This window comes from Phalacrocorax aristotelis, chromosome 6, assembly GCF_949628215.1.
Source record: "Phalacrocorax aristotelis chromosome 6, bGulAri2.1, whole genome shotgun sequence".
NCBI classification, from domain to species: Eukaryota; Metazoa; Chordata; class Aves; order Suliformes; family Phalacrocoracidae; genus Phalacrocorax; species Phalacrocorax aristotelis.
In genome coordinates this window covers 3,073,501-3,100,501 of record NC_134281.1, presented here as the reverse complement: position 1 = coordinate 3,100,501, position 27,001 = coordinate 3,073,501, and the positions used below count along the sequence as shown (strand labels likewise).

The 27,001-nt window shown below is 46.0% G+C and overlaps 1 protein-coding gene across 3 annotated transcripts in view; it reads left to right on the top strand.

Annotated features, from left to right (window-relative positions):
* The window catches only part of LOC142058457 (contactin-4), a 353,801-nt gene extending 327,897 nt beyond the window's left edge, over positions 1-25,904 (top strand). For 2 of the 3 annotated variants that reach the window (XM_075095620.1, XM_075095619.1), the window contains 11 exons: positions 9,708-9,883; positions 12,363-12,483; positions 15,027-15,185; positions 15,929-16,078; positions 17,214-17,284; positions 19,090-19,324; positions 19,858-19,973; positions 20,411-20,597; positions 21,104-21,216; positions 22,749-22,917; positions 24,017-25,904. In XM_075095620.1, the coding sequence (XP_074951721.1) occupies positions 9,708-9,883; positions 12,363-12,483; positions 15,027-15,185; positions 15,929-16,078; positions 17,214-17,284; positions 19,090-19,324; positions 19,858-19,973; positions 20,411-20,597; positions 21,104-21,216; positions 22,749-22,917; positions 24,017-24,117 (1,598 nt within the window). In that variant the 3' untranslated portion in view covers positions 24,118-25,904. The remainder of the gene's footprint in view (positions 1-9,707; positions 9,884-12,362; positions 12,484-15,026; positions 15,186-15,928; positions 16,079-17,213; positions 17,285-19,089; positions 19,325-19,857; positions 19,974-20,410; positions 20,598-21,103; positions 21,217-22,748; positions 22,918-24,016) is intronic. The other variant, XM_075095621.1, reaches the window with a different exon arrangement.
* The last annotated feature ends 1,097 nt before the right edge of the window (positions 25,905-27,001 follow it).

The following is a 27,001-nucleotide window of genomic DNA, read 5'->3' as shown; positions in this document are numbered from 1 at the left end:
ATAGTTTGGTTATAATAATAATAATAAGGTATGGTGCATTACTGAGAAATAATTGTATTAATGTTGAGAACCAAGAGGTATTGTGTCTTCCTGCAGACAGCATTATTGTATAAAATGGTACTTAAACAGATACCTGTATTGCAGCGTGTATGTGGGTTTTACTAACTCCGGGTAAATATATTGATATAGCAGTTTAGTGCGAAGGTTTATTTTAACCAAGTTAAAACATATTGGATATGAAGTAGAATGAACTTAAATTCACCCAATATTTTAATATTAATATAACAGTACAAACTTCTGTTTTCAGGGGTATCAGTAGGTGCTCCCATCCAGTTCCCCTCACCGATACGAATGGCGACACACTGCGTTCACACCAGTACTTGGGAAGCTGAATGTGACTTGGGCTGCTCGATAAGTGAGCTGTATGCCGAGACTTGCTTATCCCAGGACGTTCATGACACATGCAAGCCTTGATCTGGGTGACATTAAGGATGGGAAAGGGAAACTGTGAAGTCCAGCTAGTGATGTTCATGCCATTCTGTAAGTTTGACAGCTCAGGAGGCATCTGTTCCTAATGACTCTTAATTGGGGATTTATTCTTGTGTGTCAGCTAATTCCTAACATCTTGGTCCTGATGAGGAGGGTGTAGATAATAGACATAGAATTCGGATAGGAAAGACCTAAAACACATAGTGTACCATCAAAATGCAAAGACTGTGCCAGTAACTTCATAATCTTGCAGTTTTAATGCCTGTGTATCATATTGTAGCTGCTCTTCTTCTGCTTGAGAATTTTTAATTTATGGTCATTACTATTCAAAACATAGTTAAAAGCCCCATAAATCAACCATCCCAGCAGCCTAAACTGTTCAAAGGGGCAAAACGCTGTTGGCCACTGTGTACGCGGGCTGCAGGGCACACCGCGCGGTGTTACGTTTGCACAATTGCCTGTGGCTTGTGTTACAAGGAGGGCGGCGATTGATCCTTGAGTGACTTGCAATTTATCAGAGATTAGATATGATTTCTCCTGTATCTGATTAACCTTCTCTGTAAGATGGCCATCATTTTTGCAATGACAGTGGATCATTCTATACTTGAAAAGACGGATATCAGCTAGTTGCAATCAATAGCCCACAAAAGGTGACACCTTGAATTCACTGGGTTATCTATAAAGCGTGTCACAAACGGTTCAGTCGTTTGTCAAATATACCTATTTCATTTAAGGCGCCTCTGAAGTGAAGTGGCTTTTATTTTAGTCTGAAATGCAAAGAGATAGAGAAGGGATGTTTGGGTTTTGTAGTGTAATCAGGCACTGTTGCATGCTGCTATAAAGAGCAGGTACAAATTTCTGTGAGTGACAGATTTGATTGTCATTTCCAGACCCCATTACATATGATTTTCTTTTTCACAATTGCATGGAGAGAGCTTGATTTGGTAAGATTGCATTGCACTAGGTAAAATGGAGCTTAAAATGAAGTATTGTGCCCTCTTGTTATTTAAGTAACACTCTCTGTATTCTCAGTGGAGTGGATATATTTTAATATATTTTGTCTTTGATTTTGCTATAATGGCGCATCCCTCCCCAGTATCCTTTGAAGCAATTCCATTCTTAATGTGTTTGCAGATTTAAAGTAACCTTCATTTATTATTCAGCCACACAAAGAATGCTTATTTGAGTATGCAGAAATGCAACCCCTTGATTGACTGCCTGGTCCCTGTCGGGGAGGTGGGAGGCATTAATTCCTGGGAGGGAGACTCTTACATCAGGTTTAGACAGTTTTCAATCTGTAGGAAGCACTTTTTCAATATCAGTTTAAGAAATATGTTAATAACTTGTACCTTGACTGCAGTTGAGCTCTGAATGAAGCTGAGAAGGAAGCTGCCATTCTTGGAAGCGGATCCTCAGCAGCTAGATAGACAGGTTACTTAGGAGAGCAATCACAGGGAGCAACATCTAAACTCTCAAAAAAAAACCCCTTGCCCAAACCAACAGAAAAGTGAGGCTGCCTAAGAGAAAGGGGCTCACACAACGTGCCGAAGCACCTATTTAAAAATAATTGCACGTCCCCCCCACTGCTGTGGTTCTGAAATGGCAAGATTTAAGCCAAGTAAACTGCAAGATAAGGATCCTCTTTCAGGAAGCAATTTTAGCATGTCCTAAATGCCCAGCTCAAGTGAGTGTACTGCTGAATCAGAGCCTCCGCTCTTCCAGGAAAGGTCAAACGTTCCACCCCTCCTTTCCTTAATCCCCGTTAAATACCTGGCCATGTATCACTGCCTTCGTTGCCAAAGATTGGTGCTGCCTGATTACACGGAAAGATCTAGACCACTAACCGCATATATTTCTAAAATCAGAAAAGTGACTTTAGTCCCAAGCCTAAATTCCCTTCCCTAAACTGATAGTGTCCCTTTTGCTTTTAATAAGATTACATTTTATTAGGCTGAACTACCATAGTACACACCAGAGGATACTGTAAGTGCTGCAGAATTTTCTGTTAAGAAATGTGCCTTATAAATCAGTTACTTGCCTTGCAAGAGCACATGTATAATGGCTGATTATATGGAACAGAAGAGTTATATTGGCATAAGAGAGAGCCACGTGCCTGCTCCTGAAAGCACATGGGTGACTCATCACAGCTCAAGTCTGTGATATTGTAAAGGCCAAACATTGCAAATAATTGCAAAAAACCTGTTTCTTTTTAACCTTCATTTTGCCCCATGAAGTACTCAAGCAGTCTATTAAGGTAACTGTAGCTTAGCTTGCTATGCTAATTCATACTATGTGTTTAGTTGTTCACCGGTTATTAATCTCTCCAGTTCAGGGTCATGTTTTCCTCTCTTCAGCGTTTCTCATAGTGCCTGATGGTGCCCAGAGCACTAAGAGCTCCCAGAAGTTTGGCCAGTCATCAAGTCTCAGATGCTTTTGACTTTATGGTCTTGGATAAATGTTTCATTCACAAATAGAAGAGAGAGAAACGTTAGAGCACATTTGAGTATTTATGTATTGGACTTTGATTCTTCAGTTGCTCATAGGAAACAGATGATTCTACTTCCAAGATTGATTTTTATTATCTCCAGACATGATTTGCCTTGAAATCAATACAATAATGTAAAATGTCATTGCAAATAGAGGACATTGATCTGCAATGCATTTATTTACTCCCTCTGATGAAAACCAAAGTGAAAGCAGTGAACGTGCTGGTATTCCAGAAGGAGAAAAAGTGAGTCCCAAATATTCAAGTTACAGTTTATCTACAAGAAAAACCTATTTTAAAATCTTGTGCATGAAATGGTTTATGCAGATAAAGAAAAAAATGTAGCTGGAGCTTTAAGATTGTAACATTAATGGCTGTTTAAGAGAATTAGGTAATTAGATGGGTAATCAAACTTGAAGCTACTGCTTATCTGCCTAGGTCCACATAAGGAATATCAGCAGCGTGAATGGAAATTCAGCCCGAGGAAAAGCAGTGCTCTGTCTGTTTTCTCTCGCGTTGGGTGCAACCGTGTGTGCTTGGCATTGCTCGCCTTTGTCTTAGCTGCTTGTTTGAAGCATCTGGTAATTGAACATAAACTCTTGCAGTTGAGCATTCATGCTTGAACCTGAAATTACCTTGTCATCCACGCTGGCTTTCATTAAACAGCTAACAGATGCCCTGGCATGTTCCTATGATGATCCATGATGCAGAGAGTCAGAGCCTCGTATGCTGAAATGGCTTTGGTCTATATGGTCTCCTCTTGTCCAGCCTGGAATAAACGTCCTCCTCTCTGCATTCTGCAGCAGCCGCTCTGGCCATTACACGCCTGAGCCTCTCGCTGCTGCTTAACTCAGACGTGCCCTCTGAGTATAATAGGTGGGATACGAATATTTCTTACGTACTTGAAGAAAATGTACATATCCCTCAGCAAAAACAAACACTGGGGTTTTTTTTTCCATTTAAAGAGCCAGACCATGTTTTTTCTGTCCATGAGCAGCTGTTGCAGTTTTCACTAGCTGATTTGTGTCCATTTGCAGTACTTTCCTCTCCAAAGCCATGAATATTTACAACAGACTTTTCCTATTTAGGCAAAAGAGCAAAGGGGAGAGGGACATATACTGCGGACCTTCAGTAGAGGGCCTTTTACAAAATTTCCATTAGCTTCCATTAACCAAACCCAGCAGCACTAAAGTGCAAACAAATCTTGGATAAAGCGAAATGCGCAAGGCTGGAAGAAGAAAGGAAGGAATAAGGCTTTGTAAAATCTTGGAAAATTTCCCTTATAAGTAGAACAGTCTGAAGGCACCGTTAAGTCTGGGGGGAGTTACGATTTCTTCAGGTTTTTTACCCTGGATAAATACGTCAAAACGTGAGTATTCCCTTCTCTTCATTCCCCTTTGACCTCCTCCCCCGTGCCAGGACAGATGCCTAGATAAGCATTTAGGTATTAGGTGCACAGGTTTCAGAAAGCAGTGCTGGAAACGTTGACATTATCTCCTTTTCTCTAATCTGCCTCTGGGATGCTCAATTCCACTGATTTGAGGCCAAAACCAGGAGCTGTATCTTCTGACCATGTTACAGTTCAATCTTTTGTTATAGTAAAATACTCTATATTGCTTCAGCAGCCAGGGCTGGCAAAGCATATCTCATTGTTTACTAAGCACTTTGATATCCTTAAATGAAAGGCGCGCGGTTATTAGCATCGCTGAAGTCCTTCCCTGTGGAGTGGAGCACGCAGCCCCCACAGACGCCGCAGCGCCAGAGCAGAGCCAAGCTGGAAGGGAGCACATCTGGAAACAGGACACCAAGTAGGCACCTAACGCGGGCAGGCCTGCCTGTCTTTAGGCAGGAAAAACCCTCTGGTCCGCTGAAACCTTGCCAATGGGCATGATATATGTGACATCGCTTCTTGCTTTGCCCTGGTCGTCTTGTATCATTCAAAAGATGTTTGCATGCTCTGGACTGACCTTTTTATTTTTGTCTTTAAAAAAAAAAAAAGCATTCTCTCCAAGTGTCACTTTCTGATTCATTTTATGTCTCTTATGTCGTGCCACTGTAGATCGTGTCCCGCTGTGTCATGTCCGCCAGATCAATATGCCACACCATAGCACTGCGTGAGCTACAACAAGCAAAGGCAGCGATGCAAAGCTGTTTACCCTAAACAAGTAATCCCTCCTAATGGACACCCAATCGATAGGAAATCGGGGTGGGATGGTTTCTTTTCAGATTGGATAATTGTTACCCTCAGACCGTACCCGTGATGCCTGCAGCCTGCTGGTTTGCAGCTCGGAAATGCATCACAGCTTCCCGAAATGAAACATGGGCGGCACTAACAGTTCATCCAGGTTCCCTTTAGCAGGGGACGAGGGACAAAGCGACGCAATTACAGCCTTCCTAAGGATGGGAGGTGCTGCTCGGCTCCGTTTCTTCTAACAAACTGAACTAGCACGAGAACTTTGTTGAAATCTCTTGTAATATAAACCGAATACGTTAACTCAGTCAGAAATGCACCAAATTCTCTGCAACGTGCTGCAGCAATAAAACTAAGGGATAGAACGGAGGGCAAAAACAGGTAAGAAAAGCTCAGCTAGCCTCAGTGCTCCCCGCTAGGGAGGCCGGGGCCGATGGCGGTGGCATCCAGAGCTGTCCCGGTGTGGCCGTGCAGGCTTGCTCCAGCTGAGGACCATCCCCGTGAGCTTTCATGCTGCTCAAACCATCTTGGCTCTGAGGACAAGCTGCAAGCTGAGCCACGCCGTGAGCTGCCAGCCTGGCTGGCATGCAAGGAAAACTGCACGTAAAACAAAGAGGAGACGTTTCTGTCACACAAAAAGTGTGCTTCTGAAAATGCCGGCATGAAAGGAAGGCTGAGAGGGAGCTTCCCTGCTTCCCTGAACCTTCAGTGACACCTACAGACAACCCTAATCAGTCTGCAGAGGGTACGTAAGCCCTGCCTTGCTCCTGCCCTTCTCAGGGCTGTGCGGGGAAGGTGTCCTCTGCCTCTACAGCAAAGCCAAGCCCAGGCCAATGCAAACTTGCTCACGTCTGCTGTTACTGCGTTTGCTATACCTACAGGACACCTACTGAATACATTCACATCTACAGTGTAGTTATTTTTTTAACCTGTTTCCTATTTCAGACTAAAAACCAGATTATTTTACCTGCTGATGACAGGGCTTTTCATCCCCTGAGAGTGCTCCCGCTGGCATGCACTATTCACTTATTTCTCCGCTAAAAACTTCCCAGTAATGCCAGACAAACTTTCTCAGAAGTGACCTGGAACAATTTTGCTTGCTTTTTGTCTATTCCTTCTGCAGGAGAGCTGGGAAGTGCCAGGCACTGCTTCCCTCTGCGGAGGGCTCAGAAACCTCCAGGCAGCTCTAAGGGGTGATGCTACTAATAGAAATTCTTGCCCTTTAACTGCAACTGAATCTTTTAGCCTTATTTTTTTAAACTATCTCAAAGTGCACCAGAGTGCTCCGAAGGGGAATATCATCCCAGAATATCACCAAAATCACAGGGTGTTTTTTTAATTAACTGACCTTGGCAACAGTGCCCTTCCTAAGCAAAGACATCTAAGGAAAATAACCTGCACTTAGGGGGGACAGGACAGTAACAGAGCATTAAGATCAGTTCTCCCATAGTATCTGTCTCCCTAGACGGCCTCTCTTGCCTTGCAAGTGGACAGTAAATAAATGAGTAGCTAACTCAGAACAAAACAATCATTGGTGGTGTTTTTTTTTTTATTTTTGACTTGGATGCTACCCAATACGATTTTGGTATCATTAAAGCACTCACCATAATTTTAAAAGTGCCTGACGTTACAGATTTTGAAAAATGCAAATCTAATAATTCCGATTACCACTTGGCTGCGTATCGCCAAGGTGCGCCTACGCTCGGCTGCCCTCAGTTGGCTTCTGAATAACATTTTCCATTTGCGGCTCTGCCAGGGCTATTAAAGGCGGGGGAGGGAATGTTTTTGTTTTTCAGCTTTCCCAGTCCTTGAGAAGAGATGGGTAAGCATTCTCCTTGGGGTGATTTGTAAAGTGCGTTGCTGGGGCTGGCGCTCCCGCTGAGCATGGCTTGGGTCAGAGCCCTCCCTGCGCATCATTTGTCACCGAGCTGCGTCAGCCGTTCCCATAACCTCGTATGGCCAGCTATTAGATTACAATGCTTCTTGACACGATTGGATTGAAACCTTGGGGGCCTGATTTTCAGAGGCGCCGGGCACTTGCAGTGCCTATGATGTCCACAGAAGCTGTGCTAAGCTGCTCTGGGAAGCAGGTCTTTAGCAAACACCCATGTTTCAGTCTTTTTACGTTTATAAACTGCATGCATTGCAGCAGGAAGAAGTAGATTTATGGTGTGGACTTCTCGCCTCTTGCAGAAGGTGCCGTGGAGGCGAGGGTTAGCTACAGAAAACCTCGGTGCTGACGCTTGTTAAGGACCCCAGCTTACACAGATCGTTATGGAACTCGTGTTGGAGAGCTCAGGGCTTTGTGGGAGGCACCCATTTCATCTCAGAGTCAAGTCCTTTGTAAATTTTTCGTATGAGCTTTGAGTAGGGCAGAGGAGGAATTTCTGATGCTGAAAGGCATTTCAGTAAGTGATTCTGTGCCTGAGCCCCACAGCGGGTGCGGGCATTTCTGTAGCATCCTGAGCTTGGGATGCTTCAGGTCTTCTTGAGTTGCAGTAGTAACAGTCCCAAGTGACTGTGAAACCCTGATTCATCAGCTACAACCAAAAACAATGTCATAAGTGTAGGTGAGAATTAAACATTTTAGTAACTTGCACTTATAGTGCTTTTCTCCTGAGAAACTTAGAATGTTTTCCTTTTATTAATTAGTTAAGCCTTGTAACACCTACTGTGGTTAGAGGTACTCTCTTTTCTTAGAAGCGAAACCAAAATACAGATGAATTAAATTTGTTCAAGGTAATACAGCCAAGTCCCTGAGGACTTGATCTGAAGCCTATTCAAGTCAGCGATGAAATCTTTTCCACGACCTCCTGTACACTTCTGGTAAGGTCTTTGAAAACCCACGAACAGCTTCACATCCCTTGAATTTCGGTGAGTAGTCCTGCCCAGTACAGATATTTGTTGCTGTTTCCTTATTATTTTAGCAGAGAATTAAGCAGGCAGCCACAGTCCCCAGAAGAAGTAGTTAAGATTTTAGTTTCATATACCAAAGAATGAATAATGCCTGTAGTATTTTAGCATGACAGCTGTGCAGAATAGACTTTTGGAATAAGCAAAAATATCTATCTGTATGTGATTTTCAGACTTTTGGTCTTGTTGTTAAACAATATTTTTTCCCCTTTTCATTTCCTCTGAGGCCCTGTAGAAAAAAAAATATGGCATTTTTGTCAACAGAAATGAAAGACAAATGTTAACTTTAGAGGCAGAGGGAATTCACGGGCACAGATGAGGAGCTGAAGTCTGCATAATGTGTCATGGCTCATCTTTCTGTGCCACCATTGTGTTCATATTACGCGACTAAAGTGAAAAATAGACAATTAAACCAGTGGTAAAGGATCCAGGTGAACTCCAGCTGTGAGTAAGGGATTAGTCCCGAAGCTCAAGGTGGAGCTGGTACATGCGGCTGCCCAGATTTAACAGCCAGAACTTGCTGCATCACAGATATCCACAGTTTTGGGGGCCTTCCTTTGCAAATATCATGTTTAGGGCACTGCTCTTTCTCACCTTTCTTCTGCTTCACCTCCCTAAAATATTTGCTCAGTTCTTCCTTGCCAGAACAGGTCTGTTAGGGAGGACCCCTCTTGATCATCCACCAAAGGTCAGTGGCATCTCGTGTAAGACCACAGAGGTCCTAAAAAGTGAGTCAGTCTGGCCTACTGACTGACCCAAATCAGCTGCACGTCAGGCCGTCACTACGCCCAGAGCCATGTCTTACCCCAAACCCCCTCTGTCTGACGTTACTACAGGGCTTGGCTTATTGGGGCAGAGTTTTAGTTTCCATGGTGTGAAAGGTTTGATTGGTATCGCTCATCGTATATAATTATTCTTTGCGTGGTCACTATTCACGCAAAGAAAATTACGTGGATTTAAAACGTAAAACCACCCATCAGACAGAGAACATGGCTGCTATTCTAAGCAAACACTGAGTTTTCGATAAACATCACATACAACAGTAACGTTAGTCTAAGCTCTCCCTCTCCAAGTCCGAGCGGATGTCACTCGTGGTTTTAAAATAACCTTCTTCATTCCAGTTTTGGAGATTTTACACTGCGAGTGTTTGCCTAAGGCAGCATTTAATTTAGGAACAACAGAATAGGTTTTTTGATAGCCATGGTGAGCAATGTAAGACTGTGAAACAAGTCTTTGAAGTAAGAAGATTCAAATAAAATAATCTCTGATCACCAAGCGTTTTCAGAAATTTTAACCAAGTCTTTCAGATCTGCTGGACTCTTTTCCAGCCTTTTCTTTTCTCCGTGTACATCAGGATGGTGGCTAGAAGAGGATTCTGGAGGATTTATTAATGGTGTTTCAGTCCAACAAAAAGAGAAAGGTATCGGAGGATAAAATCGAAGGTGTGGTTGTTTACTTGTTGCATTAAGGATCTTCCTAAGCGATCACTGAAAATTTTTCAAGCACTGGTGGCAATGCTGCGGTTGTGGCAGACCGCTTAGGATCTCTCTCAGCTCTGCAGCTCTCTCCATTTCTCAGGACAGGTTTAATGCTTTTTTTCCCCCCCTTTGTTTTCTTTGTTGTTTGTAGATCCAACCCGGGTTATGGTGTCACCTTTCAGCATGGATGTCACTGTTGGAGAAAGCATCGTCTTGCCTTGTCAGGTATCTCACGATCACTCGCTAGATATCATGTTTACCTGGTCTTTCAATGGACACCTGATAGACTTTGAAAAAGATGGAGACCACTTCGAAAGAGTCGGAGGGGTAAGTATTAATACTAAAGCAATCTCCTCATAGCAATTTAAGTAGGTAGCGTAGAAAGGGCTGCTAATAGAAGGAATGGATTTGATTGAGTTCATAGTAGGAGACATTATCTTGTGTCTTGTAGACTGAGAAAATGAACACTGCCAGTACTCTACTTCGTTATAATTGCTTAATGACATGACTTAAATCTGCTCGCGTAAATGACACGTTTGCATTGCAATGGGAGGTATGTCAGAAGGCCTATAATACGGTTTCTTATTGCAAAAAGCTGCCTTCTCACTCAAGGAAGAAGTCCATAGTAGTTTTTCTCTGACTCTAACAGTAAAAGAAATGTAAAATATAACAAAAGTAGAACTTTGTATTTATACAGAAAATAGCAGGGAATCAAACGATACCTTCAAATTTGTTCAAGCAGCGTTTGCTGGCATGTTCATCTGTCTCCATCTGTGTCCTCCTCTTGTGACCACATGCTTAGAATAAGTTTTTTTCCTCTACACAAAAGAACCTGCATAGTATTACAAACAACACCGACCGTCGGAGATGACATTTCTTTTCAGTGTTATCTGTGCCCATTTCCTGGCAATGTCACGGTGGTATCTTCGGGTTGGTTGGTTGTTGATGGGAAACGCAGCCAGCACCTACTGACAATGCAAACTTTTGCAATGTCCAGAGAATTGTTTATCTGAAGGTTGAAAAGACCATGTTCGTCGAAATCCGATGGCTAGGAGAAGAGTCAGGTGTGAAATGATGATTAGACTGCCCATTAAGTGCAGCCCTGGCTGCCGTTGTTGCTCAGGACAATGATCAAGTGGCAGGTACGGGGAAGAAGGGGTAGTGAAGGTAGGAATTACTTTCCTTTGTTAGGAGAGGAGAAAATCTGCTTGGGCCGTTTGCCATTTTCCGCCTCCCCAGGAAGGTTTAGGACTGGAGAGCCCACAGCAAGGTAAAGGTGCCCGTGATGGTCCTTCCCTGCTTGATTTTCTCTGCTTTTACCTCAGTTGTTACAGGCAGGTTGCTTCAGCTTTTCTAGTAGTTTTAGATCTCCTGAAGATGTTGTGGTGTGAATTTTGGGAATCGGAGAGGGTCAGTGCTATAGGAGGTACCTCAGGACGCCGCCTATTAGAAAGGGGGTTCACACGAGGAGGTAGCACGTGTTTCAGGCCTGCCCCAGCTTCTTATGCCATTCTTCTGACTAAAAATAATTTCAAAATAATTTTTACTAAAAGAGGAGTAGTGGTTTCACAGGCTACGTCTGAAAGACGGGTAAAAAGTTTGCTTTCCTTTGTAACCATAACATTTTCCTTCGCAGTTCAGATTTCATCCAATTTAGCCTGTTGTCTATTAGGCAGGACTTGGAGAGTTTAATTTCTCACTTATTTACAATTTTAAAATGATTCCTCATTGTTCCTGATGAATTTTTTATCACTTTTATTGGTGGAGGCATCAAGAAAAAGAAGGAAAGAAGTGCAAGAAATTTTCAGCAGAGGTCGAAAACTGGAAAGGGTTTTGCGTGTTGCTCTGAGGGAGGTTTTACAGAGACAGGTGCTCCGCTGGGTTTCGGGCAGATGGGCAGTCCGTGTTTACATTTGTCAGGAGCGAAATTTAATGCTGAAAGGAAAAGGAAACACAATTTACAAGCTTTGCTGTTATCCCTTTAAAAAAAAAAAAAAATCATTAAAAGATGCACTTAAAGATTGACACCTACGGCGCACATCAGCGGTGATGGCTCTTCCCAGCAACGCCGCCTGACCGGCCTGCAAAGCTCAAATTACAAACTTTATTAATATTCTTCAGTCTGAAAGCCACAATCACAAGGTTACCCTGAGATTTCTAATGTATCGAATGCTTTGCGTCTGGAGAAAAATTTAGAGAGAGTTTTCCGCTTCCTATACATACAGAAGCCTAATTAGTTCTATTCAGCAGTTAATCAGACACGCACTTGGCGTTTGGAAAACAAATTACTGCTGTTAGGTGATGCAAGATTTCCTCGGAGAGTGCTGTTCTCGTGATCTTTAGCACAAAACTGCCCAGCAGTCAAAATGCTGGGCCGCAGTACAAAGCTGTGACACTATTGCAGATGTCTCATCATTTGGGCTGGTTTTCTACTTACGAAATAGCTGTAGACACAACTTGGGCATCTGAATACCCGCGAGGCTCTATACCGGCTATCCAGAGGGAGAGAGGAGGAATCGGAGCGAACCTGTCCCACATAAGCTTCGTCACACGGTTTTAATGGAGAAACTGCTTAACGGGCCCAAACCAGGCTCCCCCTGCCCCTTGTAGGAGCCATGATTTTAGAAACACTCCCACTCTTATCTTCGAGGCAGACTCACATAATTTTAATAGGCCACGGCTTGCATTACTAATGTTTTCATCAGCCAGTGTAAAGTAAATCCATTAGTCACAGTGTCCTTCGTGTGATAATGATGTTTAGCGTTCATTAAAAAGTAATTGTAACCACTTTTCCCTACTTTATCAGCAGGATTCAGCTGGTGATTTGATGATCAGAAGCATCCAGCTGAAGCATGCTGGGAAATACGTCTGCATGGTGCAAACAAGTGTGGACAAGCTATCGGCTGCTGCAGACCTGATTGTAAGAGGTATTTGAATTTTGTTACTGTTGTTGTTGTAAAATTTCTTTTTTTTTTTGCTTTTTCTTTCCTATCTTCTGCTGCTGGTAAGACAATTCCTGGGCTCGGAGACATTCATTGGGACGTCAGCATCTTGTAACTGATCTAAGAAATAAGTCCTAAGTACACGCTGGGGTTCACAGGACATTTTCAAACAGTGCCTATCCAGATTGTCTCATACATACATGCTCATTCAACAGACACACAGCACAGATAAACACACTAGCACGTGTTCGTGTCCTGAATGCAAACCTTGCACCAACTGAGCTCATTTATTTGATGAACTGTGCAGCAGAAGCAATATCCAGCTTATTCACTGCATTTCTGCCCAGGGATATTGTTCCATTTCTAGAACAAACATGTTTTAGTAACTTCACTGATATTTCAAGATCTGTTCATTACCATACGCAGGTGATCTGTAAGTATGACTTTAACAGAGATGCAATTAGTTAACCTGACTATGGATCCTTACAACAAGTATATGTTTTCCTACTCATTAGCTTCGAGGAAAGCAAACTTACGTGCTGCTCTGTACCTGCTACCCCCAGTCCTTGCAGACCCCAGGAAAATCACAGTTCACACGCTCTCCGTGTAACGTAAGTCCACAGGCAACTCAGGGAAAGGAGAGCGTGCAAAAGAAGTAAGAAATCCCCTCTTCATCAAAGCTCTGCCAGACCAAAAATGCGCGAGATTAAGCCCTGAACTTCCATTGAGAAATGTGCCCTTGTCTGCAGCTGGCCATTTCCGTTATCCTCATAATATTGTTACGCTTTTTACCACGTTTGCCCCATGCAGGATGAACGCAGACGTTCTTAGCCACGTGCCGTACAAGGGGCCGGGCCCCTGGAGGCAGCGAAGCCGCTGCCCTCCTCCCCGGGACGTTGCTCCCGTCACAGTGACTCTCGGGTTTTTGCTGCAGCATGATTTCAGATTAATTTGTTGTTGTTTTGCACAAACGTTTCAAAACAGCCCGCTGCTGGGCACCTCAGTTAGGTAATTTCCTTAGTGCTGGCTCTGTAAACAAGCAGAAGGAACATTAAATTCTTGAAGAAAATGACTTGTGGTGATGGTAAAAACACTGATCTTGTCACTCCCTGAAAACGTCAACAGGGATGTCCCTGTCCAGGCCAGTGGTTCCACGGCGGCGCTGAGAGTTGTGCCGTACCACCTCACCGACTGCATAAAAGTCAGGAAACATCCCTGAGCTGTGGGACCGGAGAGGGAGGTGAATGGCTGGTGCATAAATAGAGCCTTCAGAATAATTTTTAGAAGTTTTTTAAATATTGGAGTTCTGTGAAAATAATAAGAGATTAGATAATAGAATAAAAATCAATTCTTCACATCAGGGAATATCAAACAAGAGCGTACAGAAGTAACCCCTGGCACCGGTGCACACAGATCAGCCCACTTGTTCAGGGTGGGATTTTTTCCCGCCATCAGAACAGAAGTGTCTGTCGGCAGCCAAAAAATAATTGGTAAATCAGTAATGGACAGTTTTTCCCTCTCCTGCCCTTCTGTAGCCTGCACCCTGCGAAGAAGTATATTCTGAAATGTTGGGAATAACCATGGTTATTCCAAGACATGAAGTGAAGACAGCCTATTTCAGCTTCTGCCGAGCAGTAGGAGTAATTTGTGACAGATCCAATGAAATTTCATTTCTCCGGTGTAACTTGTGCTGGGGGATCGAAGGAGCTGACTGCTGCATGAGGCTGCGCTGCGTGGCTACTCCCCCCAGCAAAATAATTTAAAGTTTTAATTTCTGAGAAATTAAATCTGTCTAGACCTGCTGAAACTTTCATTTTAAAGACAAGATATTGGAAGGTTTTAGGGTATCTTATATATTTAAACACGTCCAGCTCGATGAATATCACATGAGAATAATTTTAGTCCAAAGAGTGAATTGCAAGAGGATAGTTTGCTTGAGATGGTGCTTTTGAGGAAAGGCTTCACCTCAGGTACCACTACCAGCAGCAACAGCCGTGTGATACAGGATGGGTGTCCTCTCTGTGGTCGGTGTGTCCTACAGTGCTTTACTGGTGGAAAGGAACCGGCATTGAAACAGAAAATACTGGTCCACACTCAGATGCTAATTACAGGGAGGTCCTTCATTCTTCACCAGCCTCTGGGCGCATCCAGGCTGCAGCCAAAACTCGTGCTTGTGCGTAGGCCAGCGTGAAAGCAGCAGACGTGAGATGGCAGAGCTGATCCCGAGCGCTGCAGCCAGCGCCTCGCTCTGTTGGGTAGCCCAGGCACGCTGCGGGGCTCGGCGCCGCTGCTCGCGTGGAGGCACCCGGGGGCTGCGGGTGAAGCTGGTGATCTGTGTGTTTGTCTATCCCCCCGTGGCTCCAAGTCGCGTCTAGGCAATGAGAGGTGCTAGACCACCGCTGGGGCTGTGGTTAACTGCTCCGCAGGGACTCAGCTACCTCTGTCCTGAGTAAGGGCAAAACCAGAGCGCTCCTTCCTCGAGTCACTGCGAAGCTCCAAGCACTCCCCTCCTGTAATTCTTCCAACAGGTCCCCCAGGGCCGCCAGAAGCTGTGACAATAGATGAAATCACCGACACCACCGCTCAGCTGTCCTGGAGGCCGGGAGCAGACAACCACAGCCCTATTACAATGTATGTCGTACAAGCAAGGACCCCCTTCTCGGTGGGATGGCAAGCGGTGAGCACAGGTAGGTCCATCGCCTGGCCCCCGAAGAGCTCCGCCGATGGAGACCGCACCCATCAGGACCCACACGCAGGCCGCGTGGAGCAGCTTTGCACCCTGAAGTGGAAAGTAATTTCACTGGCTGCAGAGCACTGCTCTTGTTAACTAGTTTCCAGTTTGGCAACCCAAAGATTTAGGGTCCAGTCAATGCTATTACTCATCCATTTTTCTCATGAAGCTTTAAGAGAAAACAGAATGAATTCCTATCTTTAGTTGCCGCACTGGAGATATACAACAGTAATTGTGGTCTATAAAGACGTCCCTCAGGGACGGACCGTGTCATCTGGCCTATCTTTAAGTAGAATTATTTTCCTGATAGAGGGAAAAATCCCATGATGTAATTGCTCATTCCGTCAAAGGTTAATTTTGTTCCAGTAACCATTAAAGAGGGGGAACACTGTGTTTTAAAAAGAGAAAAATAAAAACCCTTTAAACTTTTTCTTGACACTTTGCTGTCAAAAAGTGGCAATTTAGGAGAAACTCTTTAACAGCAGGAATTTCTGTGCTAAAAGCACGATGTTTTAATGCCACCTCTTTTGCTTCTTTGGCAGTTAACAAAATGTTAGAAAATCCCGTTGTCAATCCTTATTCGCTTTGTATTTACGTTCATCCCTCACTTTTAAGGGTAACAGATAATGACCTTTTCTCAGCAGTCTTTAATACTTTTGGTGGTTTTCACTGCACTCCTGACCCGTGGGTGTCTCCTAGTCCCAGAGATCATCGATGGCAGGACATTCACGGCAACAGTGGTGGGTTTGAACCCTTGGGTCGAGTATGAATTCCGAGTAGTGGCTGCCAACCTGATCGGGATTGGGGAACCCAGCAGACCTTCAGAGAAGAGAAGAACTGAAGAAGCTCGTAAGTAGTGGTGGGCAACTCAGTTAAGTCTTGTTGAATAAGTGCTCGTCAGTGCTAGGGGATGTGTTGCGCTGGAGGAAGCTGAGGAGTGCTTTCTGTGCCCGTTGCTCTCCTCGCTTGCGGCGTGTTATTTGTGTGCACAGAAGAAGCAGTGGAAAATGTGGAGCTCCTGATGGGCTCTTTTGCTCGCTCCGTGGCTCCTGGATGTATAGGACGACTTCATCCCCGTTTCCTGCCGAGAGCAATAATTCTCAAAAAAAGGGTATTTGGGCAGGATTTTTTGGAAAATACTGCCCAGTGTCCACTGCTGAGACATGAACTCTGAGAGCAGTCCCTCTGGTTTCCCACGATCAATGTGATGGAAACTCTGGAGCACAGGTTACAGCACCCTGAGAGCAGGAGTTTGAGCTTCACAGCTGGAGTGTCAGCAGGCCCTTGATGCTGGTGGCTTCTGTGGTTCTCAGAGTAACTTGGACCTCACCCCGTGGGCCGTCGGCGATAGAGCAACCACCCTGGTTGGATGATTTCATAGGCTTACTGAAGGTCTGTGTTCTGTGACCCTCTCCCGGACACGCCGCTGCCTCGTGCAACCACACTGCAGCTTCAGGCTGCTGCAGGCAGAGCTTAGCGGTGATCTTCAGTAGCGCCTGTGTTCAGGGATTTCAGCACAAACTACAAGCCTTGAGAGCTTTAATGGCCCTTGATGTTGGCCCTGTCTTTTTCGCTGGCAGAAAGGGGTCAAGGCAAGAAGTAGGCTCAGCGTGGTGGCTGCAGGGGTATGTGCCTCGGTTATGGGAAACCCCGGTATGTGGCTCCTCTGTTCTGTTTTAGCCTGTAATGGAACAGAATATGAAATATGAAAATAAATAAAATCCCTTTTTTATGGAAGATAAATGTTTAAACTAAACAATTAGTGACTGAATACACAAGTTAATTGACGTACTTTTAATATACTATTATTGACATACTTTTAATATGCTGTTTGCCATGGCAAATTAGTCATTTCCTAATAGCATTTCTGGTACCCAGCAGGGAAAGGCCAGCAGAATCCTGTTGCTGCGTAGGTCTGTTCCATTTCAATGCGCTTTTCTGGTTTCAAAGCCGCCGTGTGCATCGTCTGCATCTTTTTTTGCAGTTCCTGAAGTGACCCCGGCTAATGTCAGTGGAGGCGGAGGGAGCAAGTCGGAGCTGGTCATTACTTGGGAGGTAAGCGGAGTCCAAACCGAGAGGAAAATTAATACGGTCCTGATCTAGATGTGCCCTTTCGCTCCAGACCACAGTGTAGTTCTGTAGATTTCAAACGGTTTGCGGTATAAAAGCCCAGATTGTGTGATAAAATAGCCCAGCTATTAAAATTGAGCTACTCACCGTCGCCCACCCCAGGCCCCCATGCAAGGGAGGCGGCAGAGAAGTGCTGTGCAGGGGACGGCCGGGAGCGGGCTGCGCATCGCTGCTCCGACACGAGCTCGGCTGCCCCTGACTCTCAGCACACCCGCACGCGTACGGCACCACGTGGGTGGGCAGAAACCACCTGAGGGATAAAACCGAGTGTGTGAGGCCTGGCCTGGCACGTCCCGACCTGGCTGAGGATTGCGGCTGGCTCCAAGCCTTCAGCCCTCATCCTTGTGCCGCGCTATATGGCAGCAAAGAGTTAAGAGTTAACACAACGCGTTGCATGTTGGCTTTCGTTGCTGCTAATGAAAGCCAGCAAGAGGAGATACAGAGATGAAAAATGCTTAATATTCCTTAAGGCAGTCGGGGTTAGAACCGTAGTCATTTGTCTGCTCATATTTTCATGTTATGATGCGATGCAGCTGGCATATTTTTCCTAATAATGAACTTCACTAGACATGCTAACACTTCCACTTAGCACTATTTCTGACCAAGCTGGCAGAATGAATCGCCAGAGATATTTTTAAGGTTATTAAAAAACTATAAATGGGTTTTTGTCCTTACCACACAGCGCAATGTGCTAAATTTCCTCCTCCGTTGGACTAATTAGCTACGCTGTGTCTCCTAAAGATACTGCAATATGTCCCAAAAACACACATGGCAAGAACATCAGCCATGACTTTGAGTCATAATTTGCACAAAATATAATTTGTATTTTGATAGAATAGTCAGTTTACCCTTTTAGATGTCCGGAGGCCTTTTCTTTATGGTCCTGTGTACTTTTTGAGCCTTGCAACACAGAGTAAGATGCAGTCACCAGAAGTAACCCCTGCACGTGCTTAAGCACCATGGACATCTGTGGGAGAGAGGCCCATAATTAGAGATTATTTTAATACATTGAAGCTTTGGGGTTTGAGGCAGCTTTTAGGGGGCTGCAGGCCTGAGAGTAGGAAGTGTCAGTGTGTCCAAAGTGACCTGGAGGTGACGGGTTGTTTCTTCTAGCTGTTCCCTCGCGCCTACCTGCCCTTCTACGTCGCGTTTGTGACCAGTCGCTCCCTGCCAGGGTCACGTCATACGGGACGTGGACAGTCGGCTGACCTGGTCCGGGTCGCTGTGTAGCAACGGGCCAGTGAGGGGCCACCAGCCTCGTGCTGGCTGGGACGTTGCCAGGACATGTTCTTCAGGGCTTCACGTGCAATTCCAAAGACGTGAGAGCAGCTGCGCGTGTATTGGGAAAGCAGGAACCATGTCCTCGGTTCACCCCACCAAACCTCAGCCTCTTAGTCATTGCAGTGCCTAAAATCACTCGCATGTTACTGGAGGCTCCATCTAGTCAGTGAAGGAAGGTGGGTGCCTACGAAGATGAATTAAGTCTTTGGCGAAGTGTCTTCGGGAGATGCTGCTTTCCCCGCTCGCGGCGCAGCGAGGCTCTCGCGCAGTCAGGATGGGATGAATTCGGGGCAGATGTGCAGTGGGACTCCAGCCGCCTCCCGTCTCTGATGCTCTAGTTAGGACAGTAGCTTTAGAAGGACCAAGAGCAATAGCCAGTGTGCAGAGAGAGAGATAAATGCGTGCCTTTGCTGACAGTGCCGTTTCTCCTGCGATCTGCCCGCCCACAGACAGTGCCCGAGGAGCTGCAGAATGGAGGCGGCTTCGGGTACGTGGTGGCCTTCCGCCCCTTCGGCACCGTCAGCTGGATGCAGACTGTTGTGGCCTCCCCGGATGCCGCCAGATACGTCTTCCGCAACGAGACCTTGCCGCCCTTCTCCCCCTACGAAGTGAAAGTGGGGGTGTACAACAACAAGGGGGAAGGGTCGTTCAGCCCCGTGACGGTCGTCTACTCGGCAGAGGAAGGTAGAGCCAGGAGCCCACCCCACCGCCTCTCCCTCCTCCCTGCCAGTGGACGTGGGGAGGTTGACTGGGTCTGAAAGGGTTTGGTATCCACCTTGACATATCCTTTGATACCTAATCCTTGCTCTGATTTATAATAAATGGCAAGCCGTGATTAATTCTTTTGATAGTCATTAAAATAACATTAATCGTAATGAAATCTTTTTATATTAATGGAAAAGTAATATGTAATCTGGAAAGAATTCCACTGAGATTTAGTATGAATTAATGTCCACTGATTAGAAAATGTTCCCTCTTGTCCTAATTACAGTACATGGTATCCTGGGTTGAGTTTAGTAATGACATCTTATTATTTCTTAGGCAGAGGAGTGGTGCCGTCTGGCACAGGCTGACATGCCATCATTTTGAAACGTGGAAGTTTGTTTGGTGGCATGCCTCTTTTCTTGTGCGGTGAAGAAAATAAATCCCTTGAAGTCTGGGACTAATTGAACATAAAATTGAAAACTCTTAATTTCATTTTTAACTCCTCTACCCAGAGCCGACGAGAGCCCCAACCACTGTTTTGGCCAGAAGCCTTTCTGCCTCAGACGTTGAAGTTTCTTGGGCTCCCCCTCGGGAGAACCAGCACAAAGGAAGAATACAGGGATACGAGGTATGGAAACGCAACACAGCATCCTTTCGGTACCGAGCGCTGAGGGGACACAGAGGTACATCGTGGGCAGTCACTGCCGTGCTGCCCCTGCCTGCCGTGAGGTGGGTGGGTCCCCGTGCTGTATTTGCTTCCTTTTGCCTCTTCAGTACGCGGAGATTTCCCTCACACGGTAAAAAATTCTACAGCTTTCTGTGTGCGGTCTGGCTGAAAATGGAGAGCAGAGCTCGCTGGGGGAAACCTGCGCTGCGTGTGCCTCCGTGGCCAGGCAGCCTCTGAGGTCCTGGGCAGGCAGCGCTGCAGCCAGGCTGCTTTCTAGCAAGAAGGGATTGTAACAGGGTGCAGGGTCTGCCCCTGCGGCACTTGCACTTTGGGCTGGAAACGACCGTGTGCTGCCAGCCCGTAGCTGGAGGTAAACACGTACCTGCTCTGTTTCTCAGGTCCGGTGTTGGAGACACGACGAAAAGGAAGAGAACGCAAAAAGGATTCGAACGGTTGGCAATCAAACATCTGCAAAAGTCAGCAACCTGAGAGGCAACGCGCTCTATCACTTGGCAGTCAGGGCGTACAACACGGCCGGGACCGGCCCCGCCAGTGCCGCGGTCAACGTCACAACCAAAAAGCCACGTGAGTGTTCGTGAGGATGGGGGCCTCTCGCCTGGTAGGGTTTCTGCCAGCGCTGCCCTCTCTCGTTTTCAAGCTTTCTTGAGTCTGACGGAGCTGTCAGACTTTTCTATGCCGGGTTTTTATGCAGAAGACTTACCAGCCTTTTTTTTTTTGGTTTTTTTTGGTAAGGCTCTTCCCTGTGTTAAGTAAGCAGAGCATGCAAAACCGAAATCACAGCTGTGCAGGAAAATTAAATATTTATCTCATCGTTCAAGAGGGCTTTTTTCTTCTGGTCTCAGGCATGTTGAGCAACTGACTGAATCTTTTTTTCATTTAGAGCACTATGTTGTGTCACATCTTCTGTGACCTTGAGGACACAGATCAGTGAAACAGCTCATTGGTTTTCCAGAGCGATAGGACTCTGGGCACGCTCGGCTGTGCTGGTAGAAACCTCACTGGTACTGGGAGGGATCCTCCTGGGAAAGGGTGCTCCTTAGTAACACAGTGCTGTGTATATTTTGGTATAGCACCGAGTCAGCCCCCCGGGAACATCATGTGGAATTCATCTGACTCCAAGATCATACTGAACTGGGACCAAGTGAAGGCGCTGGACAACGAGTCAGAAGTGAGAGGCTACAAAGTGAGTATTTTGTGAGCACAGGCAGCTCGACAGCACTGTTGGATCCTGGATTCTGCCAGCTGGATTCTGGTACTGGGCTGTAGGAAACATCTCCATGAAACCAGTGTCCGGTTGGGGTTTATAGTAAGACCAGACGAGGTGTTTTTCATGGCACTTCCACAGTTTTCCAGGTTAAAACTGGAGAATTCCCCCAGAAACAGAGGCCGTACCTGTGCAGAACGAGCACGTCCTGCTGGCTCCTCGCCCTCACCCCAGCGATGCTCACCCCTGCGAGCACCCGTGTGGGTCTCAGCCCACGGACCTTCACCTTCTCCTTCCCTCTGAAGCCCCCACCTGCAGGACTGCTCTCCTGCCGTCGGTGGAAACCTTCCAAAGGCTGTAGCTGACTCCTTAATGCAGATAAATAAAATGCTTTTTTAATAGCTCCCATTTTCTTCAGAAAGCAAAGCCAAAAGGAGAAGAAAGAGAATCCTCATTAGTAGCAGTTTTAATAGGTGTTAATTTAACTGGAGAGAAATCTTGGGAAGAATTCGGCTCTATCACCTTACACAAGGGTTTAATTTGGCCCAGAGAAGGCATCGGTGTGCAATTGCCAGCCGTTGCCTTGAGGGTTGAGTTGTGCTAACGTTTTCCACCAGAGCTTGAAAATGATGAAGAACCTGGACATGCCTCATATTTTGCTCACAATCTGGAACGCCGGCGGTGGCAGCCTTGCCAGCCTGTGCCAGCTCTCCTGAATTTCTGCACTAACTTTTAAGTATCTTTGGTGCACTCTATTGGATTGTCAAAAATACGTAATTCCTCGGGGCTTTTAGTGAAAACGTCAGATGAACCTCAGCAGCCTGGACAATTTTCACTACATATTTTACGTTTGAAAATCGAATTAAGAAGTCAGTTGAAAGACGGTGAGAGAGACTCGTCACCCTGAAAAAGCAAACTCCATCTATTGGGTTTCTAAAACCTCCTCCTTTAACTTACTGTTAGGATAACACAGACAGATTGATTTCTTTCCTGAATCATAGCAAAACGTTTCCCATTTTTCTTCTTTTTTCCTGGAAATCTTATGTTTGATGTCACGATTTATGATGAAAATTAGGAGAATTCCCAGATCTGAGAAGTAATTCAAAAAAGCCAATTATTCTGGGAAGCTGTTTGTGGTACTGCATCAGATACCGCAGCTCAGTGTCCTGAAGAAACGTAATAAGAAGTTTTGGCCTCTACATAAGCCTTGGGCTTTATTTTAGCTCGATCCAGCTAAAGATGTCACTGAGGGGCTCTGCCAGGTACCGGGGCTGCGTTTCATGCCGCACATCGGCATCGCCCTCCTCCCAGTGTCATCCAGGTACCGCCACCACCGTGCCGGGGTGGGTCCCCAGCAAAAGCCCCTGTGGGGCTCCGACTGGCCGCTCCGTAGCCCAACGGTGTGTCTGAGCATCAGAGGCAGGAAAAGAGCAGCAGCAGATCCGGGCACCCTCAGGGCAACGGCCATCTCTGCCGTTTCTGCCTCCTCTTCTCTCTCCTCTCCGCTGCAGGTTTTGTACAGGTGGAACAGGCAGAGCAGCACGTCCGTAATAGAAACGAACAAAACCTCCGTGGAGCTCTCCCTGCCGTTCAACGAGGACTACATCATAGAGATAAAGCCGTTCAGCGACGGGGGCGACGGCAGCAGCAGCGAACAAATCCGAATTCCAAAGATATCAAGTAAGGGCGGGAGGAGCCGGGGTCTGCGCCTGCAGACGGGGTCGAACCGGAGCCTTGCGGGGCCGGGCAGGCTGGGGGGTCTGGCCGTTTCCCAGGCAGGAGCTGAAACCCAGGCTTACCCGGGACCAGCACTCATTCCAGCCCACGTTTCTGATGTCATCCTGAGTCAAGGCTGAACCATAAGAAACGCCATCATAAGTGGTTATATTTGTATTTAAGATTTCTAGACGCTTTCCACTCTCTTACTTCCATACTCTCATACACGTTGAATATATTGTTTCACTGCAATTCACTATAACAAAACACAAAATGCGGCGTTCAGAGGCTTTTAAATTTATAAGGCTACTGTATAGCCATATTTTGTTGTGTGTTGGATGCATAAATATTTATTTAGGGAAATGAGGTTGTGTAGAAGAACAAACAGAAAAGAGAGTATTTTATTACACGACGTTGCTTTTGCAAAATCTCCATGTCCCATCTTCCATTAATAATGCCACAGTTTATACGCTGCATTAAATCAGGAGCCCCTGCAATGCAGGAATATGGCATTAAAATTACAGCAATGTACGAAAACCCTGGGTGAGATCAGAATTACCTCCACCACAGCTGTACACTGTGGCTATATAAACCATACAGAAGAATTCAGTCAGCAGACACAGGAGAGCGAGGGAGAGCGGGAACGCATGCCAGGTCCCTTTCGGCTCAGCGCGGCGGGCGCAGAGCAGGTACGCGGCTCCTCCAGGGCGTGGATCGTGCCAGGCTGGCGCCATAAGTAACAGCTTGAATATAGTACGAACGTGAAACAAAATAAAACCGTAAGCAAACAGGCCGTGAAGGAATATGGTTGTGAAAGTGGCCTCAACGCAACAGCGGCAGGAATTTAAGCGAAACCAAAAACTCAGTGAGAGAGGTGAAAGCCGGTAAGCGGGCGGTTGCTGGAGCAGGAGTTGGGGACCGCGCGTGGGTGCGACCTTCCCGGGAGCCACCTCGCCTCCGGCCGCCACCGGAGGAGGCAGAACTGAAACGGGGGGGGGATGAGGTTTGGGTTAAGGAACGGTGCTCCCCTCACTTGCCCTCTCCCCCTCTCTCCTTCGCTCAGACGCGTACGCCAGAGGATCCGGCTCTTCGACCTCCAACGCCTGTACGCTGTCAGCCATCAGCACAATAATGATATCGCTCACAGCTCGGTCCAGTTTATGACAAAAATGACATAAAGGACTTCTTGTTTATAATATAAGCAACATTTAGCTAGTTGTTTTGAAGACACCCAGTACTAAGTAATATTGTGGTTTGAGTACATCTTACTACTGGAAAAATGTTTATGCTTCTTTAGGAATGGCATTATACAGTACTTCCTCAAAGCAAATATAGCTTTGTCTGAAGTTTCCTTGGAAACTCTGCAATGCACTGAAAACATCTGTAATATGATGTTACCAAAGCAGTTTACATATGTCCTTATATGCATATTTTTTATTATATATTTAGTGTTTTATAGAATTTTTTAAAGTTAACATATGATGTAGATATTAATTTTTCTTCTGCTATAAAATGCTATGGACGACATTATCATGGAAATATTGTTTGGAATTTTTTCCTTTATGACGGAGAGTTCAAAGTTGTTCCTAGTAAATTGGCCGCAACTTCACTGTACGGTTCTACGAGGCTGCGCAAGGCAGAACCGTTCCAGCTTCGGTTCGTGACGCGGCGGCCTTTCAATGGCAGTTACGAGGATCCTTGTGTTAAATCAAGTGCTTATAACACACAAGATGTTGGCGTTTTACTCAAAGGTCTAAGCGAGACAAGCTCGAAATACTCCGTAAGAACACTATAACCTTGAAAAAAATACACGAATTTTGGTTGCTTGTGGACTACAGGACATGTAGCTGATATTCTGGCATCGCGCAGTAAGGGTCCATTTTTACTGCCTTGAAATAGCTTTGTCTTTATCATAATTAGCATTAAATTGGGTAGGAATGAAGATACTGCAAAGACGCGATCTCTGCCTCTAGTGACAAAAAGGGACAGGCACCCGAAGGAGCGAGCGATGCGGTTCTCACCTTTGGGTGTAAACCCGGCTAAACCCACCTCGCTTCGGGGGGATTGTATTCCAAGGAAATCAGAACACAGCGACTCCAAGAGGGAAAGCTGCCCCGCGTTCGTTGTCTGAACACGCGCTTGCTTTCCGCGTGCGTCGGAGCACAACTCCTCGTCCTCCGGAACGCCGCTGTCTAGAAAGCGCTTGGGGAAGGTGGTCCGGTCCGAACCGAGGGCGCCCGAGGAGCTGTGCCGTGCCTCGGGGAGCGCCGCGCGGCGGCCGGGCCCCCGCCGGGGCGCAGGTTGTCCGCAGGGAGGTTGGGGGCTCCCGGGAGGCCTCCGCCAGGAGCTCTGCGTTTCTTTAGAAACTCTTCATTAGACGCCTGAAGGCAAAACGGAGTCACGCCGGAAAGCGACAATATCCACAGCAAAATAATTCTTCTTAAGAGAAGGACTGTTTGTTACTACGGGGTAATTTTGTAAGTTCACTCAGACGGGATAACGCTAGTAAAAGGCAACGGAATTTTCTATAAAGTTTTCAAGTTTAAATGCGCTGCAGTGGTTTTGGTTTTTTTTTTTTTCCTGATAGCTTGAATTTGCCTGTAACTTGTCTTTTTTTGCTTACAAAATAATACAGTTAACTTTTAGACCTTCTAAATATATTTATTCAGTAACTCATAATCAGGATTCCACTTGTGTAAAAGTCAGGGGTGTTGACCAGAGAAATATTGTCAGTATTTCAAGCTGTGTTCCTTTCTTAGTTTGATATGGTTACTTCTATGTTAAAAAAAAAAAAAAAAAAAAAAAACAACAAAAAAACCCACAAAACCAAGAAAAATGGAACAAAAAAAAAAGCTTCTGTAGTTTTCTCCCCAGTGTAAATGATATTTATCAGTGATCTAGCAGATGTAATCTTTTTTTAAAGGTATTGGTAATAAATATTCCGTCATTTGTAAAGATACCTGTCTTCCAGGAGCATTTTTCCTCCACGTTTCGTTCCACCCAGTGACAAATTTCACCGCGGCAATAGGCAGCGCCTGCTGAGATTGTCACTGACGTAAGGATACAAAAGAAGAGCCAGTTGAAGTCAAAGCTTTGTGGAGGCAGGAAAAAAATATCTATTTATACATCTTTGGTCTAATTTTGCTTCCAAAACTGGCAAAAAAAAAAAAAAAAAAAGGATCTGCGTGCGTGAGTTTGGGGCGATAATGTCTATTTATGTAGAGTCATGACCTTTGCAAGCTGGTGCGGGCTGGTGCGGTCGGAGTGGAGCCTTCGCAGCGTGGGGAGCTCGGAGTGAAAAAGAAAAGGAAAAGCCAAACCAAAACTGGCATTCGCCCTCCCGTGTCCGTCCGTCTGACCGCAGCGGGGCAGGCGGCGGCAGCTCCACGGCGCAGGAGAGCGGAGCATCGCTGACCCTGCGCCCGGAGCGAACCCCGCTCCAGGTACCGCACCTTGCGCTCGTTTTCCTCGTGGGTTTCCGAGGATTTTGGGGGAGCACTGCTTGAAATCGCTCCATCCGCCAAACCCTCCTTTCTAATTCTGATTTTTAGGGGTGGCAGCGCCGGAGTCGTACGGTTGCGCTCTGGCTTTCAAAGGAGCGATGTTGCGCTTTGCCATCGATGAAGCTTAAAAAGAAAAACAGCCCCGTAACCCAATTCAGTTTGTAAAATCCGACTTTAAATTGCCATCTCTGGAGGTGGGCGAGGGGCGCGCGCCTGCAGCTGCTCTCGCGGGGAAAACCTGCAGCGGGAGGAACGCGCTGGGTTTGTAGCTGGGTTTAAAGAAAAGAAAACTTCAGAATAAATATTTCTGTGTGCTCTGGACGCTGGTAACTCTGACCTAGAAGTCTGGGGACGGCTTCACTGGCGCTGTGGGCTGGCGTAATAGTGGTAAAATGGGACACGCAGCCCTGAGCGTGGCCCGGCCGCTCCGCAGCACGTGGCAACAACAGCAAATAGCCTGGGCTGGACTGAACGTGCTCCCTTTTCTCTCTTGCTGCCTGAAACGATGGCTGCTTGCTCCGGGTACGGTGCCTGCGCGGAGGCAG